The 17440-nt window shown below is 34.5% G+C and overlaps 1 protein-coding gene across 1 annotated transcript in view; it reads right to left on the reverse strand.

Moving 5' to 3' along the window:
* Positions 1-17440, reverse strand: part of DPP10 (dipeptidyl peptidase like 10) — a 640702-nt gene that overhangs the window by 81244 nt on the left and 542018 nt on the right. Inside the window, exons 12-13 of the mRNA XM_042948503.1 lie at positions 6485-6523; positions 1763-1870 (exon numbers count right to left, since the gene is read on the reverse strand). Coding sequence (XP_042804437.1) covers positions 1763-1870; positions 6485-6523 — 147 coding nt within the window. The remainder of the gene's footprint in view (positions 1-1762; positions 1871-6484; positions 6524-17440) is intronic.

Raw genomic sequence — 17440 nt, forward strand, 5'->3', positions numbered from 1 at the left:
AATGTCACAGTGTTAACATTTGCGTTTAGTGGGTTTGAGCCCCGCACCCACACTTATAGTGTGATATATTATTTTTGACCAAAAGATCTAGTATTTATGATAACAAAATTTATAATTAGCTAGCAAAAGTTAATCAGGTAGAATAATTTGCTAGTGAAACTTCTTCCAGTTTACATAAAAAAAAAAAATAGCCCCCTTAGTGCTGTCTGATATAATCATTTTAATACATATAAAATCATCAAAAAGTTTAGGCATATATAGATACATTTATTTCAAACATAAATGAGATATTATAGCTTAGTCTATAACCTATTTTCCAACTTAAATGATATACTATGAAAATTAATCCACATCTTTATTGTGAAAATTATATATGTTCCAAATTACTTATTTTGGCTTTAATTCAAATTAAAGTCATGGCAGTTGTTTTAATAGGTACAGAACTTAGACATGTGTTAAATTTTAAACTACCGACATAAGATTTTGAGAATTCAAGGCACTGAGCTGCTGCACATAAATATGTATATAGATTATGATAAAAGTTTGAGAATTTGCACAAGGCTTGTGAAGGTTCTAACAACATAAATGTAGCCAGGTTGTTTAGGGATCTTTTGGCACATTTATATTTACTCTATATTTTGTAAGTGTGAAATTGATTTTTGGCTAGTTTGTTTGTAAACTCTCATAGAGGATTGCAATTTATCCACATCCTTTGCCTTTGTAAATTATCTTTTGCCTGAGACTAGGATGTTTATTTATTTGATTTTGAAGGAAACCAGTTCTCCTGAATGTTTGTTATTGACCATTACATTCAAATTGACTCATTAACCTTGTCACATTTAAACCATTTGTGAATTCTCCCATTTTTAAATAATTGGATAAAACTGTATGGTCTGCTAACTCATTTGGAATTTAAAAGAAAAATAACCCTTTCCTTATTTTTATTGGAAAGTCTATAAAAATATAGCACAGACTCTGTGTCACTGACAATACATTTTATCCTGGTTTTTCAAATATGCATTGTATTTCCTTGTGGGGGGTTATCATAAAGTATTCAACTATTCAGTTTTTGATGGACATTTAGTGTGCTTCAAGCACTTATTTATTTATTCACTCATTCATTCATTCATTCATTCATTTACGTTTACGTATTTTGAAAGAGAGAAACTGAGCACATCCGAGGGGGAGGGCCAGAGAGAGAAAGAAAGAGAATACCAAGTATTCTGATGCTGCAACTGACAGTGTGGAGCCCAACCTAGGGCTTAAACTTATGAACGGTGAGATCCTGACCTAAGCCTAAAGCAAGAGTCAGACACTTAACCAACTGAGCCCCCCAGGTGCCCCAGAAATTAGCTTGCTTCAAATATTTAAAACATTTATAGCACCTTGAAAATAGTGCTTACACAAAATAGGGAATATACATATTTGTTGAATGAAAAATTTTCTCTAAATTGTCCTCCAATCTCTGAAAGTAGGGGTTGGTAATTTTCATGTATTCAATTCTCTCTAATCCAAGGCCCAAGTCTCTTAGCATATATTATGGCTCACTAAATTCTCTTGAGTGTTGAGACTATTATATGGGAAAGTACAGTTTGAATTTATAGTTATGGAGGGGGATCCTCTTTCTAGAACTTAGTCCTTGGGTTAAATGTATGCCTGGATTTCACAGGCATTAACTGTAGGTTCAGAATATGCCCTAAGAATTGTACCTTCGTGAGTATGACAGCAATGAAACCAAACACAGAAAGGAGCCAGCACGTACCTGGACAAGAAACATCGCTATGTGGTGAAATTCTCCACGGCCCCCTTGCTTAACAGGAACTGTCATAAAGAATGTGCTGCCGTCTCTAGAAAACACTGGCTCCTCATTCTAAAAACAGAAGTGCACGTGATGACATCAAGATGGTATTGGACTTTTGTTTGCAAAACGGTCAAATTATTTTAAAAATAATGTGAATGCACCACCACCATCTATCTTCAGAAAATTTTCATGTGTCCCAACTAGAAACTGTGTCCGTTAAACAGTAACTTCCCATTCCTCCCTACCCCACTCCCTGGAAGCACCATCAATGCCCTTTCTGTCTCTTTGTTTTGACTCTACCAGAACAAATTCTTTAATGACTGGCTTACAAAAACCAAACAGTATCTAATATATTTTTTTCTGAAATATTTCACCCAGCCACTCTAGTTACTTGAACATACATTTCTGTTGATGCATATATAAATGTACTGAAACGCTGAAATTAAAAGGCTGCAAAATTGGAAGGAATCCATTGAAAATCATTTAATTCAAACTTCCCATCTTCATTGTTCACCCCCTCAAAAATACACAAATACAAATGCCCATTTGATGATTTTTTAATTAAGCTCTAAGTGGCATGTTACATCAATAGAATTATTTTCTGAAAATTAAATGATGGAAGCTATGCATATAGACTGCTTTCCTTTTGCTCCAGGGGAAACATTAAGAAAATTGTCTGAAAAACATTCAGTTCTTTTCTGTTGGATTAGTGACAGTGATTATACATCCGGTAAAAGAAAGACTTTTGCTATGGTTACTTTTTTTGCAGGTCTTTAAACCCTTTAAACCCTATAAACCCTTTCAGATGATCTGGCCCTCCACTCTCTTTCTGATCTCATCTCCTTTCATTCTCCTGCTTCCTCATTCTGCATGATCCTGCTCCAGGGCCTTTGCACTTTTTATTCTGCCTGGTTCTTTCTTTCATCTCTTTCATATCTTGGCTCTGTATCACCTTAACAGTGAGGTGTTTTCCCATTACCCCATACAGAGGGTGATCTTAGAAGCCAGATCAGCCAACTCTGTCTGAATCCCTCATCTCTTTTTACCTACTTCTGGTTTTGTTTTTTTTTTTTCCATAGTACCTAACAGTATCCAACATATTTTATTGCAGGTAGGTATGCATTTTTTTTGTATATGCGTGTATGTATGCAGGTGGGCAAGTAGATAGGCAAGTAGGTGAAGTTCCTCAGGAATGTAAACTCCATGAGAGAGGACCCTTGAATTCTTCACTGCTCTACCTCCAGCACCTAGATAATGACTGTTACATAAATTGTGCTTAATAATTATTTACTTATTTTACTTGAATAAGTAAATTAGTAACTATTTTCATAATCTCAAGAGTCTGGTTTCAGCTTTATTAGTGAGAATATCCCTTGATAGAGATATAAGGCTAATATTTTTCTTCTCTACTTCATGGACACTCATGAAAATATATGACATATGTAAAAATGTAAAACTGAAGGAATATACAGTTCAAGGATGAAAACATTGCATTGCTAGGTATATAATAAATACTGACAAGATACCTGAGTGAATCACATCTTTCAACTATGATAGAGTCAATAATTCTGTAGGTTCCCTCTCTTGCCCTCTGGAATCTCTCTCTTTTGTCTTTGTACATGAAACATCTTCTGCTTGGAACAACTTTTTTGCTTTGCTTTTTGTATTGAATCTTACTTTTTTTTTTTCTTAAACTCAAGGAACAGAAACCATTGCCAAATTTCCCTGGTTAGAGAGTGTCTCGTAGTTAAGAAATCTCTCCTTAGAGATTCTAACAATTACACTGTATTTATCTCTATCATGACATTCAATGCATTCTATTATATGGTTGGCTTCTTTCACTAGGCAAGTAATAATTAAACTAAGTTTATAATTTTATCTTTTTAGCTTTATTGCCTAGGACCCAGTAGGTGTCCAGCTCATAATTGGATAGATGAATGCATGTTTACAACAGGCAAAATATTTGTTATATATATATATCATTCTATCCACATTTGCTCCAACTTATCAGCTCCTTCCCTATTCTCTCCTTGTGATTTGCTCCAAAAGTAAATTGCCTTTTTAAGGTACAGGATTATCTGAGAATTCTCCTTTTTATATTTGTCTACCCCACCCCCCCAAGCCCTTTCCAATTCTAATGTCTTATAAATGGTTCAGCAAAGGAGCAGATGGATACTATATTCCTAAATGCATTGCTGGGCTTAAAACCCTTCACCATGAGGCAATATCTACATATAAATAGGGCTCTATGCCAACCTTTTCCTAGAATCAAATAATGGAAATGGAGCCAATTTCACTGTCTACTTTTACGATTGTAAGCAAGTCAATGTTTATGACACACAGAACAATGGATTGGGGATACCAAACTCTATTTCTTGACCAATAGTTTTGTACATGGGTTATCACAAGCCTCTTGAAAGCCAGGCCACATTCTCTCTGTTCTTCCTACTATCCAGAAAGTGAGCATATGATGATTATACTTAATTCCTAGTTGTCTTAGAAATTTGGTTCATCTCAATACTATCAGTCTCATACTTTAAATTTCATCAAATTTTAAATATTTTATAAAATTCCCTAAGAACTTCTAGAGAAAACCTCAACTGTGACAAACTACCACCTGCATTTTTTTTACTGAATAATTGATAACTAGTTTCTTTGCTTTAAAAAAAGTTTCTATTAAACATTCATAAATTTTGGATTTAAAATGTAGATAACATAATTCCAAAAGAGCATACATTATGTTGATACATGTCAGACTATTATGAATGTCACTGGCAATAAAAATGATAGCAAAATAGGTTTAATAATACAGTACAATTCAGAATATATCAATATCCATTATGATGTTGTTTCTCATTGTTATTATTTTCAGTATCTAACTTAAGAAAGTCCATTACTGACTATAAGACCAAAGTTGGGTTTTTTCCTCCAATTTCATGAAGATTAAGTAGTCCATATTAATATCTATTTATCTATCTAGCTGTAGATTTGGTATGCCTAGGCTTCAAACAAGAAAAGTTTTAGCTTATTTACAGACCTTCTTTTTCTTTATTTATTCACCAAGTATTTATGGAAATTTTGTTATACCCAGACTCTGTATTAGGCATTTAGTTTATAATGGGAAACAAAAGATGAATATTCCTCCTGCCCTTGTGAATTTAGAAAAAAGTTCACAGAAATAATTGTGTAAGTATCACAAAAAAGATTACACTTGACTTTCAAATAACTCTTATTAAGAAATGGGATTTGGTTATGGTGGTTGGAGGAGGTGATTTTTTAAGTGGGTGATTTAAGCTGAGGTTTGAAAAATGATCAGGCTTCACAAAAGAAAGTAGTTGAGAGAATTCTGTTCAGAGGAAAGGTTCATACCAAACCTTGTAGTATGAGTGCTAATGTGCCACAATGGAGAAGGAATCAACAAGAATCATTCCAGTTGTGAGAGTGGGAGTGTGACAGTGACGTGGCTAGAGGCACCAAAATGCATGCTGTGCACAGGTCCCTCAGCCAGCCTGCAGTGTGGCGAACAGACTGGCATGTGCCCGAGGGGTTGAGTGTTTAGCAGTGAGAGAGGTGCTGCAGTACCAGCAGATTGATCCTGGATGCTATTTGTGAATTGGAGTAAAGTAAATTGACTTGAGATCTTCTGATGTAAAATTGAAGAAATTGGTGATGAATAATATGTGCAGAAAAGAATGGGAAAAAGTTTAAGAATGACTGCTAGGTTTCCAATTTTTAATAGCTGGATGGGTAATTATGTCCTTGACTCCTATGATGAAAAGAATGCATATAGTCACTAGAAGGGGAATATGTCCACTGTGGACCTGTGGAGTGTGCAGTTACTTTTACAGACTTAGGAGAAGTTTTCAAGCATGAATTTGGATGTTTGAGAACTCAGCCAAGTGAGCTGCCCAGGGCTATACATCTAGAGGTCTCAATACCTGGGTGGTCACTGAAACCATAGATGTGTATGACACTTCAGGAGAGAATATAAAAGATCACTGCAAAGAACAAAAATCAAAAGCAAACCAAACAAAACACTTCCTTTTGCGAAAAAAAAGGGAAGAAAAGAAAAGAAAAAAACAGTAATGGAGTCAGTAGTAAAATGGGTTCAGCCATATTTGGATACTCTGCTTGTGTTTCCTTCTGAAATGTCTGGTATGAGACCATGTTGTGGGGACATTTAGTAGTTATTCTATTGTGGTCTGGATTCCAGCCCCAAGTATGTCACAAACTAGCATCATGATCTAGGATACATCTAAGGAAAGAAGCATCTATCTAAACAATGTCCACATACCCAATATATGTGGAGGTTTGGTCAATCTTCTGGGAAATTTGAACAATACTGACAATTTCCAGCTTTAATGGGTCACAACTTTTTCCTCTTTCATCTACACAAAAGTTTACTTATATGAATGATCCTGAAAACGGATCCTAGTAGTTACTCTGTAACTTACCTTCTTGAAAAAAAAAAAAAAAAAAGGAAGTAGCCTTTTCATAAATGATGTCACAGAAAGGCCAAGCCATAAATATTTTAATGGAAAAGACTTACTTAGCCAAACATAGCAAAGCCTTAATGTCATATTACTGAGATAACTTTTGAGAGAAAATTATTATACAGCCACTGGGTAAATAGAATGAGCACAATGGCCGAAATGCAACATAAAGCAACCTCCTGTGCCGTACCTGTTTGGAGAGCCACGTATCTGATGTCATCTCATATTTCTGAAAAGAAACAATGAACTCCATGAAGCATCTAAACACCAAAATGTGCATGCATCAATTTAACTTCTTTTACACATTATCCTTAAGGTATTATTTTTTTTTCTCTCTTCAACTGATGAAATACCATGAGAGATCCCATTGTCACTACTGACTTAAAATGAATGAATAAGTACAGAATTGGGATTAAATGATAATTTAATTATAAAATCTTTTCTTTGGTGAACTCCTTTAGAATTCCCAGTAGTATGTCACCACGGATAGAAGATCATTTTCCAGTGCTGTTTGATTACCTCATTCAAACTGTTTTGAACCACTAGGCACTGTCTCTTTTCACCTCTAGGCATCATCAGGAAACAAAATTATTAAGTCCTTCAAAAGAACTGGGCTAACTGCCAACAATGAAATGAAAAGGTAGATGTTCTTTTAACATTCAATGCACTCTCCTTCATAGTCATTTTCTTTTCTTAAGGAAAAAGAATTAAAAATTTGAAATGGCAAAATTTTATGTTCCATTAAAATTATCTTGCAAATGATCAGAACTGAGGTCATTATTTCACAGAGCAAAACTAGATTAATCTCAAGTTAAATATGTGTAGATAAAATAAATTTTATTAGTACTCTTTACATACAGTAATTTATGAAAATCTTGTATTCTAGAACAGTCTATACTAAAGGTATTTAAATGAAGAAAATAAAATCATAATATATTATAAATTTTATCAATATGCAGAAGTATTCACGTTAAATTGTTATTAATAATTATTTATAATTTTTTTTTACCAGTTTTCTCTTTTAAAGCCATATTATTATTACATTAAAATCAATCACTTTCTATTTTCAGGGCCTGTTTTTATTTATTAATAGATTTTTCTACATGTGGATATTGAGGAAACATCTAACTAAATTATTCCTTGATTTTCTATTTGCACCTCTTGCACCTTGCTATCTATAAAACATAGACACACACACAAAAATATATCAATGCCCCTTTTTATGTTTATTTATTAAAATTTTTGTAATGTTTGTTTATTTATTTGTTTATTTGAGAGAGAGAGCAACAGTGAAAATGGGAAAGGGGCACAGAGAGAGAGAGAGAGAGAGAGAGAGAGAGAGAGACCGCCAGAATCCCAAGCAGGTACTGTGCTGTCAGTGTGGAGCCCAACGCAGGGCTCAGTCTCCCGAAGTGTGAGATCAGGACATGAGCCCAAATGAAGAGTTAGATACTTAACCAATTGAACCCAGGCACCCCAAAGCATTACTAATTTTTTTAGAATTCACGAAAGTCTAAAGTTTGACATGCATTTGTCTTATTTCAGTTCCAGCAGAGAGTAAAACCTTTATTTAACTCCATAGATGGATGAGAAATAGAATATCAATAAGGTACCAAATCAGTATGATACAGTTCCTATATCTATTTTCTATTGAAGCATTTTGATACATTCTTGACATTGCCTATATAGCTTATCATTATATAGAAAAGATGACACGCTTTCTCTAACTAGAATATACACATGCCAATTTCTAAATCATTTAGCAATCAGCTGAATAAGAAATCATCTAGAACACTTTAACAAATGAATGGTGAGATCTTAGTCTTTCTATAAGCTAATCAGATGAAAGAGGCTGATTGAAATATTTCTAATAAATATAAGCTATATGTAAAGAACATTAGCCAAAGCCAGTAAGTACATGGTTGATGCATCGAACTTAATCTACACATCTATGCTCATCACTCCAAAGGTAAGTTTCTTCCTCTTTTCTCTTTTATAGACCATTTAAAAATTACGTTTTAAAAATATTGGAGTATAATTTGCATATAGTGAAATGTACAGATCTCCAGTATAAGCGATGAGTTTTAACAAATATATTTACTTCCCATAAAGATACAAGGTCTTTTCACTTCCTCACACATTCTCTTGTGCTCCTTCCTAGAGGTTCCAAAAAGGTGGTCACTCTTCTGAACTCTTTCCCCATTAATTTCACCTGTGTTAGAAGTTCAGATTACAGAAATTATATATTATATATTCTTCTAAGTGGGACTTTTGTCACACTATGTTTTTGAGATTCACTCATATTTTTTGGGCATATCAGTATTCTGTTTCTTTTTGAATTTTCAAGCAGAATTCTGTTGTGCAGATATGGCACATTTTGTTTATCTATTCCTTGTTAATGGATAATTTGATAGCTTCTAGTTTTTAGCTACGATAAATGAATCATCTCTAAAGTTGTTTTTTTTACACATCCTTTGGTGGACACAGGTTTTTATTTCTTGTCCAAATATCTAGGAATGGAGCTATTGGATGTATGTGTGTGTGTGTGTGTGTGTGTGTGTGTGTGTGTGTGCGCGCGCGCATGGGTACACACACACACACTCATATACACACCTTCATTCATGTACATAATATACACTATAATATATATATGTTTATATATGTACATTTAATTTTACTTGAACTTGCAAAATCATTTTTTAAAGTAGCTGTATCATCTTACACTTCTTCTCATGAAGAATAAGAACTAAACCATTAAATACCTAGGAATAAATCTAACCAAAGAGGTGAAAAATCTATACACTGAAAACTGTAGAAAGCTTATGAAAGAAATTGAAGATACAAAAAAATGGAGAAAGATTCCATGCACATGGATAGGAAGAACAAATATTGTTAAAATGTCGATACTACCCAAAACAATCTACATATTCAATGCAATCCCTATCAAAATAACACCAGCATTCTTCACAGAGCTAGAACAAATAATCCTAAAATTTGCATGGAACCAGAAAAGACCCCAAATAGCCAAAGCAATCTTGAAAAAGAAAACCAAAGCAGGAGGCATCACAATCCCGGACTTCAAGCTATACTACAAAGCTGTAATCATCAAGACAGTATGGAACTGGCACAAGAATAGACACTCAGATCAATGGAACAGAATAGAGAACCAAGAAATGAACCCACAAATGTAGGGCCAACTAATGTTTGACAAAGCAGGGAAGAATATCCAATGGAATTAATACAGTCTCTTCAGCAAGTGGTGCTGTGAAAACTGGACAGCAACATGCAGAAGAATGAAGCTGGACCACTTTCTTACACAACACACAAAAATAAACTCAAAATGGATGAAAGACCTAAATGTAAGACAAGAAGCCATCAAAATCCTCGAGGAGAAAGCAGGCAAAAACCTCTTTGATCTTGGCCACAGCAACTTCTTACCACGTCTCCGGAGGCAAGGAAAACAAAAGCAAAAATGAACTACTGGACCTCATCAAAATAAAAAGCTTCTGCACAGCGAAGGAAACAATCATCAAAACTAAAAGGCAACCAACAGAATGGGAGAAGATATTTGCAAATGACATATCGGATAAAGGATTAGTATCCAAAATCTATAAAGAACTTAAACTCAACACCCAAAAAACAAATAATCCAGTAAACAAATGGGCAAAAGACATGAATAGATGCTTCTCCAAAGAAGACATCCAGATGGCCAACCGACACATGGAAAAATGCTCAACATCGCTCATCATCAGGGAAATACAAATCAAAACCACAATGAGATATCTCCTTACACCTGTCAGAATGGCTAACATTAACAACTCAGGCCAACAATAGATGTTGGCGAGGATGCAGAGAAAGAGGATCCCTTTTGCATTGTTGGTGGGAATGCAAGCTGGTGCAGCCACTCTGGAAAACAGTATGGAGGTTCCTCAAAAAATTAAAAATAGAACTACCCTACACCCCAGCAATTGCACTACTAGGTATTTATCCAAGGGATACAGGTGTGCTGTTTCAAAGGGCCACATGCACCCCAATGTTCTTATAGCAGTGCTATGGAAAATAGCCAAAGTATGGAAAGAGCCCAAATGTCCATCGATGGATGAATGGATAAAGAAGATGTGGTGTGTGTATATATATATATATATATATATATATATATACACACACACATACACAATGGAGTATTACTCGGCAATCAAAAAGAAGGAAATTTTGCCATTTGCAACTACATGGATGGAACTGGAGGGTATTATGCTAAGTGAAATTAGTCAGAGAAAGACAAAAATCATATGACTTCACTCATATGAGGACTTTAAGAGACAAAACAGATGAACATAAGGGAAGGGAAGCAAAAGTAATATAAAAACAGGGAGACTCATAAATATGGAGAACAAACTGAGGGTTACTGGAGGGGTTGTGGGGGGGGATGGGCCTAATGGGTAAGGGGCATTAAAGAATCTACTCCTGAAATCATGTTGCACTGTACGCTAATTTGGATGTAAATTAAAAAAAAATTAAAAAAAACAAAACCAAAAAAGACTAATAATGGCAAAAAAAAAAAAGAAAAAGAATAAGAACTGAAATTTTCTACATCCTCCTCAATAGTTAATGTCACCTTTTTGTTGTTTTAATTTTAGTCATTCTAATGGTATGTAGTGCTATTTTATTATGATTTAATCTATATTTTCCTAATGTCTAATAATGTTGAATACTTCTTCATGAATTTATTACTTCCTTATACATTTCTGTTCACATTTTGATCTTTTTAATTGGTCTGTCTTTTCATTATTGAGATGCATATATTTGTGTGATAACACATTTTGCAAAATATTTTCTCCTATTCTGTGGCTGTTTCTCTTTCTTTTCTTTTTTATATTTATTTGAGAGAGAGAGAGAGAAAGAGAGAAAGAGAGAGAAGCAGAGGGGCAGAGAGGGAGAGAAAGAGTCCCAAGCAGCTCTCAGTGCAGAGCCCTATGTGGGGCTTCATCTCACAAACCTGTGCCAGAACCAAGAGTCAGAGGCCACTCAGCCACTTAGGCACCCCTGTGGCTGTTTCTTAATGGTGACTTTGTTGAGAACTTTCTAAGTTTGATGATGCCTAATGTATTATTTTTTCTTTTATGATTAATGACTTTTTGCCTCTTCGGTATAACTAATTATATCTCATATTTTTATCTAGAAGATTGACAGTATTATCTCTTAGATTTAGGACTGCAATTTATCTCAAATTAATTTTAGAATATGGTACATGATGTTAAATACCACTGTATTTTTCCTTTGGTTATTGATTGTTCCAGAATCATCTTCCCCCTTTGGATTGTTTTGGCACCTCTGATAAAAATCGATTGATCATATAAATAGGAAATCTATTTCCGGAAACTCTTAACAGTCAATTCAGTTGATCTGTTTGTGTGTCCTTATGCCTCCACTATAATCTCTCAGTTTCTGTGGCTTCCAGTTAATCCTGAAATCCAGTAGGGCAACTTCTCCAGCACTGTTGGTTTTTTTAACAAGATTGTATAGCTCATTGGGTCTTTTACACTTCCATATACATTAAGAAACAGCTTATCTGTTTCTACTAGATCAATTGATCAATCTGCTGGGAATTTGTATTGTATTGAAACTACAGGGGCGCCTGGGTGGCTCAGTCGGTTGAGCGTCCGACTTCAGCTCAGGTCATGATCTCATAGTCTGTGAGTTCGAGCCCCGCGTCAGGCTCTGTGCTGACAGCTCAGAGCCTGGAGCCTGTTTCAGTCTGTCTCCCCCTCTCTCTCTGCCCCTCCCCCGTTCATGCTCTGTCTCTCCCTGTCTCAAAAATAAATAAAATGTTAAAAAAAAAAAAAAAGAAACTACAGTTCACTTTGAGTAGGATGCCATCTACAATATTAAGCCTTTCAGCTCAAACATGTGGCATATCTTTTATTTATTTAGGTCATCCTTAATGCCTTTCAAAAATGTAGTTTTCAATATGAGGATTTTGCATGCTATTTGTTAAATTTATCCTTATGTATTTAATGTTTTAAAGATTTTAGTGGCATTTTTCCCACTGTAATACTCTGAATCTAGAAACACATTTTGATGCTTCCCAAATCTTTATTTTGAAAAAAAATACAATCTTACAGAGAAGTTAAAAGACCAGTTCAAGAAACATTTGCACAGCCTTTAGACATATCCCTCATTAATTTCTATTTTGTTCTATTTGCTTTATTATTATATCTCTCTCCTGTTCTTAAACCATTTGAAAAGAAGGCAAAAAAATATATATTTTCAAAATCAATTGAATGTTAAAAATATACTTTTTCTAAACAATTTAACAGAAATTTTGAGTCATTATATCCATTTACCCCTAAATAATTCAGTAAGTGTTCAAGAAAATTACAGTATCCTATATACTCACATTTATTTATAGTAAAATGATAAAAATCAGGAAATTGAACAAATAATTTAAACTGGTACACTGATTTGTGAATTGTGACCCATTCTAGTCTTTTTTTGTAGATTTCTTACTTTTTATTTATGCAATAATGCCATCCACAAATAGAATTTTACTTCTTCCTTGCCAATCACCATGATATTTGTTCCTCACCAAGTTACTCTGGTTAGAATCTCTAATAAAGTTTGAATAACAGAGTGAGAATGTATATCCTTACCTTATTGCTGGTATTAAGATAACTAAGGAAAATGTTTTACCATAGAGTCTATTTATTGGGGTATTTTGTGGGTATCCTTTATCAAATTGAAAATTTTTTTTCTATTCATTTATGTTGAAGTTATCATGAATGAGTGATGAATTTTGTCAACTGGTTTTTTTCATCTATTGAGATAACTGTTTATTTTAATTCTTTCCTTCCATTAAAATAATGAATTACACTGATTGTTTTTCAGTATTAAACCAATCATAAATTACCAAAATAAACCCCACTTAGTCACAGTGCACAATTCTCTATATTGCCACAGTTGATATGTTAATATGTTTAAGGAATTTTTTGTATATACGTGCATGAGACATCAGTCTAAAGTGTTCTCTCATATGGCCTTGCCTCATTTTGGTAAGAGGATTATACTATGCTTACAAAATGAACTGAAAAGTTTCCTTCCTTCTCCACTCTCTGGAGATTGTAGAAATTATAAAATTTATTCCTTTTTATCCAGTTTTATTGAGATATAATTGACATATAACATTGTATAAGTTTAAGGTATACAACATAATGACTTCATATATGTATATATTATGAAGTGGTTACCACAAGTTTAGTTAATATCCATTACCCCACGTAACTGCATTTTTTCTCCTTGTGATAAGAACTTTTAAGATTTATTCTCTTAGCAACTTTCAAATATACAATAAAGTATTGTTAACTATCATAATTATGTTGTACATTACTTCCCCAGAACTTATTTATCTTGTAACTGGAAGTTTGTATCTTTTAACCACCTTCACCCGGTTTCCCCACTCCCACCCACACCCTCCCCTTTGCAAACAATCTCTTTTTCTCTAAGTTTTTTTTTTCAATACACATACAAGTGAGATCATAATGTATTTGTCTTTCTCCATCTGACTCACCTCATTTAGAATAAATGCCCTCAAGTTCCCTCCCCGTTGTCACAAATTGTAGGATTTCTTCATTTTTTATGGCTGAATAGTTATTCCAGTGTGGTGTGTGTGTGTGTGTGTGACATTTTTTATCCATCCATCCACTGATGGACATATTTACCCCGTGTTTTGGCTATTGTAAATGATGCTGCAATGAACATGGGCTGACAAAGAGGCCTTTGAATAATGATTTCGTTTCCTTGAGATACATACCCAGAGGTTGAATTGCTAGATCATACAGAAGTTTTAATTTATATCTGCCATACTGTTTTCCACAGTGACTGTACCAATATACATTCCTACCACAGTGCACAGGATTCCCTTTCTCCATCGCCCTGATTCTATTTATCTCTTGTCTTTTTGATAATAGCCATTCTAACAAGTATAAGGGTCATTGTGGTTTTGACTGAATTTCCCTAATGATTAGTGATGCCGAGCATCTTCTCATATACCTGTTGGCTATTTGAATATCTTCTTTGGAAAAATGTCTATTCAGGTCCTTTGTCCATTTTTAAATGAGATTATTAGATTTTTTTGTTTTTGTTTTATTTTGCTATTGAGATATATGAGATCATTATATATTTTAGACTTAACTCCTAGTCAGATATATGATTTGCAAATATATTCTTCCATTACATAGGCCGGCTTTTCAATTTTCTTCACTATTTCTTTGGCTGTGTACAAGCCTTTTAGTTTGATAGTTTTGATTTACTTAAATTATCAATTACCTTTTAGAATATATATAAAAAAAACTAGAAGACATTTTTATTTTCCTCACATATTTACCATTTTTGGCACCTTTCTTTCCTTCATTTAGACTTGAGTTTCCATCTGGTGCTATTTTTTTTTCAGACTGAATAACTTAATTTGATGTTATTTACACAGATCTACTTGTGATGAATTATCTCAGTTTTTACTCGTCTGTAAATGTCTGTCTTCATGTTTGAAAGTTATTTTCATAGGACATAGACTTCTAGTTTACACTGTTTTTCTTCTAGTCCTTTAAAAATGCATGGGGCGCCTGGGTGGCTCAGTCGGTTAAGCGTCCGACTTCAGCTCAGGTCACGATCTCACGGTCCGTGAGTTCGAGCCCCGCGTCCGGCTCTGGGCTGATGGCTCAGAGCCTGGAGCATGCTTCCGATTCTGTCTCCCTCTCTCTCTGCCCCTCCCCCATTCATGCTCTCTGTCTCAAAAATAAATAAACGTTAAAAAAAAAAAAATTTAAAAAAATAAAATAAAAATGCATTCCACTGCTTTCTGGCTTATGTTGTTTCTGATGACACAGAGGCAGTAATTTTCATCATTATATTCTCCCATATGTAATATATTTTTCTCTCAAGCTGTTTTCATTTTTTTCCCTCTTAATCTTTGGTTTGCAATAATTTGAATATTATGTGCCTACTTATTTTCTTTGTTTTTATCTTGTTTGGGGTTTGCTAACTTCTTAGATATATAGGTTAATGTTTTGTTTTATTTTGTTGCAAATTTGGGATATTTTAAGTCATTATTTCTTTTTTTAAATGCTTATTTATTTTTGAGAAAGAGAAGGAGGGGTGGGCAAGGGGCAGAGAGAGAGGGTGACAGGATCTCAAGCAGGCTCTGAGTTGAAAGCAGAGAGCACGATGTGGGGCTTGAACCCACAAACCGTGAGATCATGACCTGAGACGAAGTGAGACACTTAACTGACTGAGCCACCCAGGTGCCCCTTAAGTCATTAATTCGTTTTTTTTTCCTGCCACAATATCTCATATCTTGCCTTCTGTATATTTTCCATCATACATATACATCAGCTCATATTGTTCTACAGGTAATTGAGGCTTTGTTCATTTTTTTTTTCCAGTCATTTTTCCTCAGGACTTCAGTTTGAATTGTTTTTATTTCCCTGACAACAACAGTGTCCAGTTTGTGTTTTAACCCATCCAGACAATTTTTCATTTCAGTTACTGTTGTTTTGAGTTCCTGAAATTTCATTGTTCTCTGTTTTACAGTTTATTTACCTACTGAAATGTCTCATCTATTCATTAATTAGGGCCACCCTTTAATTTACCAACTATTTTTCAAACAGATTTTTAAAAAATCTGTATCTGTTAATTTTAGTAACTCTATTGTGTGTAAGTCTGCTTTTATAAATATTTTGGCAGGGGGGTGAGAGACAGGCAGGTTACATTTTCTATTTTTCTACATATATAGTATGTTTTGATTGTGTAATTGATATTTTAAATTTTAATTTTCCTTTTAAAAGAGTAAACTATCTTCTGGGAAGACAGCTAATTTATAGGCATGCACTTCATCCTTCCCAGGTTAGATATAAAGGTTTATTGTAAAGAGTACAGAACAACCTTATTCCTAATGCATTTTCTTTCTGGGCTGTGAGTTGAATGCAAAGGGTTTTCAGTGAGAGTGCTCTATGTTTGCTGCTGAGCACTCCAAAGTCTCCAAGCGTTGTGCAACCTGCAGATTCTCCTTTTGCTTCTCTGTGTGAAGCGTGTCATGTACTTGCACAGTTAAGCATTGAGCTACAGTCTTGAGAGTCCCTCTACATGGATTGCCGGAGAGCTCTTCTCTCTGCAACTCCCAATCTGGTGGTACTTGTCCTCCAAATTTCAGCCACCACAACAATCTCAAACTGATTCTCCCTGCCTACTGACATCAGTGATACCACTGTGCTTTTCTAGGGCCTCATTAACTTGCACTGTGATCTCAAAGTAGCCCCCACAGAAAGGTAGGCTTATCCTCTGTGTTTATTTCATTATTTGTGTCCTTATCCTGCTATTGTCTGAGAATAGTTGTTTAATACATTTTGTATAGTTTTATAGTTGGCAACAGCAGAGATGCTGGACTCTCAACATGTACACCATCTTGTCTAGAAACAGAAGTCTGGGTGGCTCAGCCAGTTAAGTGTCCAGCTTCGGCTCAGGCCATGGTCTCACAGATCGTGGGTTTGAGCCCTGCATCGGGCTCTGTGCTGATAGCTCAGAGCCTGGAGCCTGCTTTGGAATTCTGTGACACCCATCTCTCTCTGCCCCTCCCCTGCTTGCTCTCGCTCTTCTCCTCTCTCTCCCTCTCTCTCTCTCTCTCTCTGAAAAATAAATAAACATCAAAACAATTTTAGAAACAGAAGTTTGAAAATTTCTGTTGTTAAATAATTGGGAATACTTTGGCAAGTAACAATAGAAGCGTAGAACAGAGCAACTTAAACTGATTATAGTATTCCTCTCTGTAAAGAAGTTTAAAAATTACACGTACAGGATTTATTGCAGAGTTATAAAAACTGATTATAGAAATAGAAATGCAACCAGCTTTCAAAATCACAGTGGTTCAAGGACCATTTTAGTTTTTACTCTTCTTAATTTAAAAATAGAGATACTGTCCATTATTTTATAAGACTAATCTGAATGACCATAAAAATTGAATTTTGGAATGTGTTTGAAGAAAACAGGAAAAATATTCTGTATTCTCAAGTTAATCAAAGTCAAACTATGGAGAGAAAAATGTATTTTGGAATTAAACTAATGTGATTTAGAATCCCCTTAATACAAGAATTCATTTTTT

This window comes from Panthera leo, chromosome C1 (assembly GCF_018350215.1).
Source record: "Panthera leo isolate Ple1 chromosome C1, P.leo_Ple1_pat1.1, whole genome shotgun sequence".
Classification (NCBI taxonomy): domain Eukaryota; kingdom Metazoa; phylum Chordata; class Mammalia; order Carnivora; family Felidae; genus Panthera; species Panthera leo.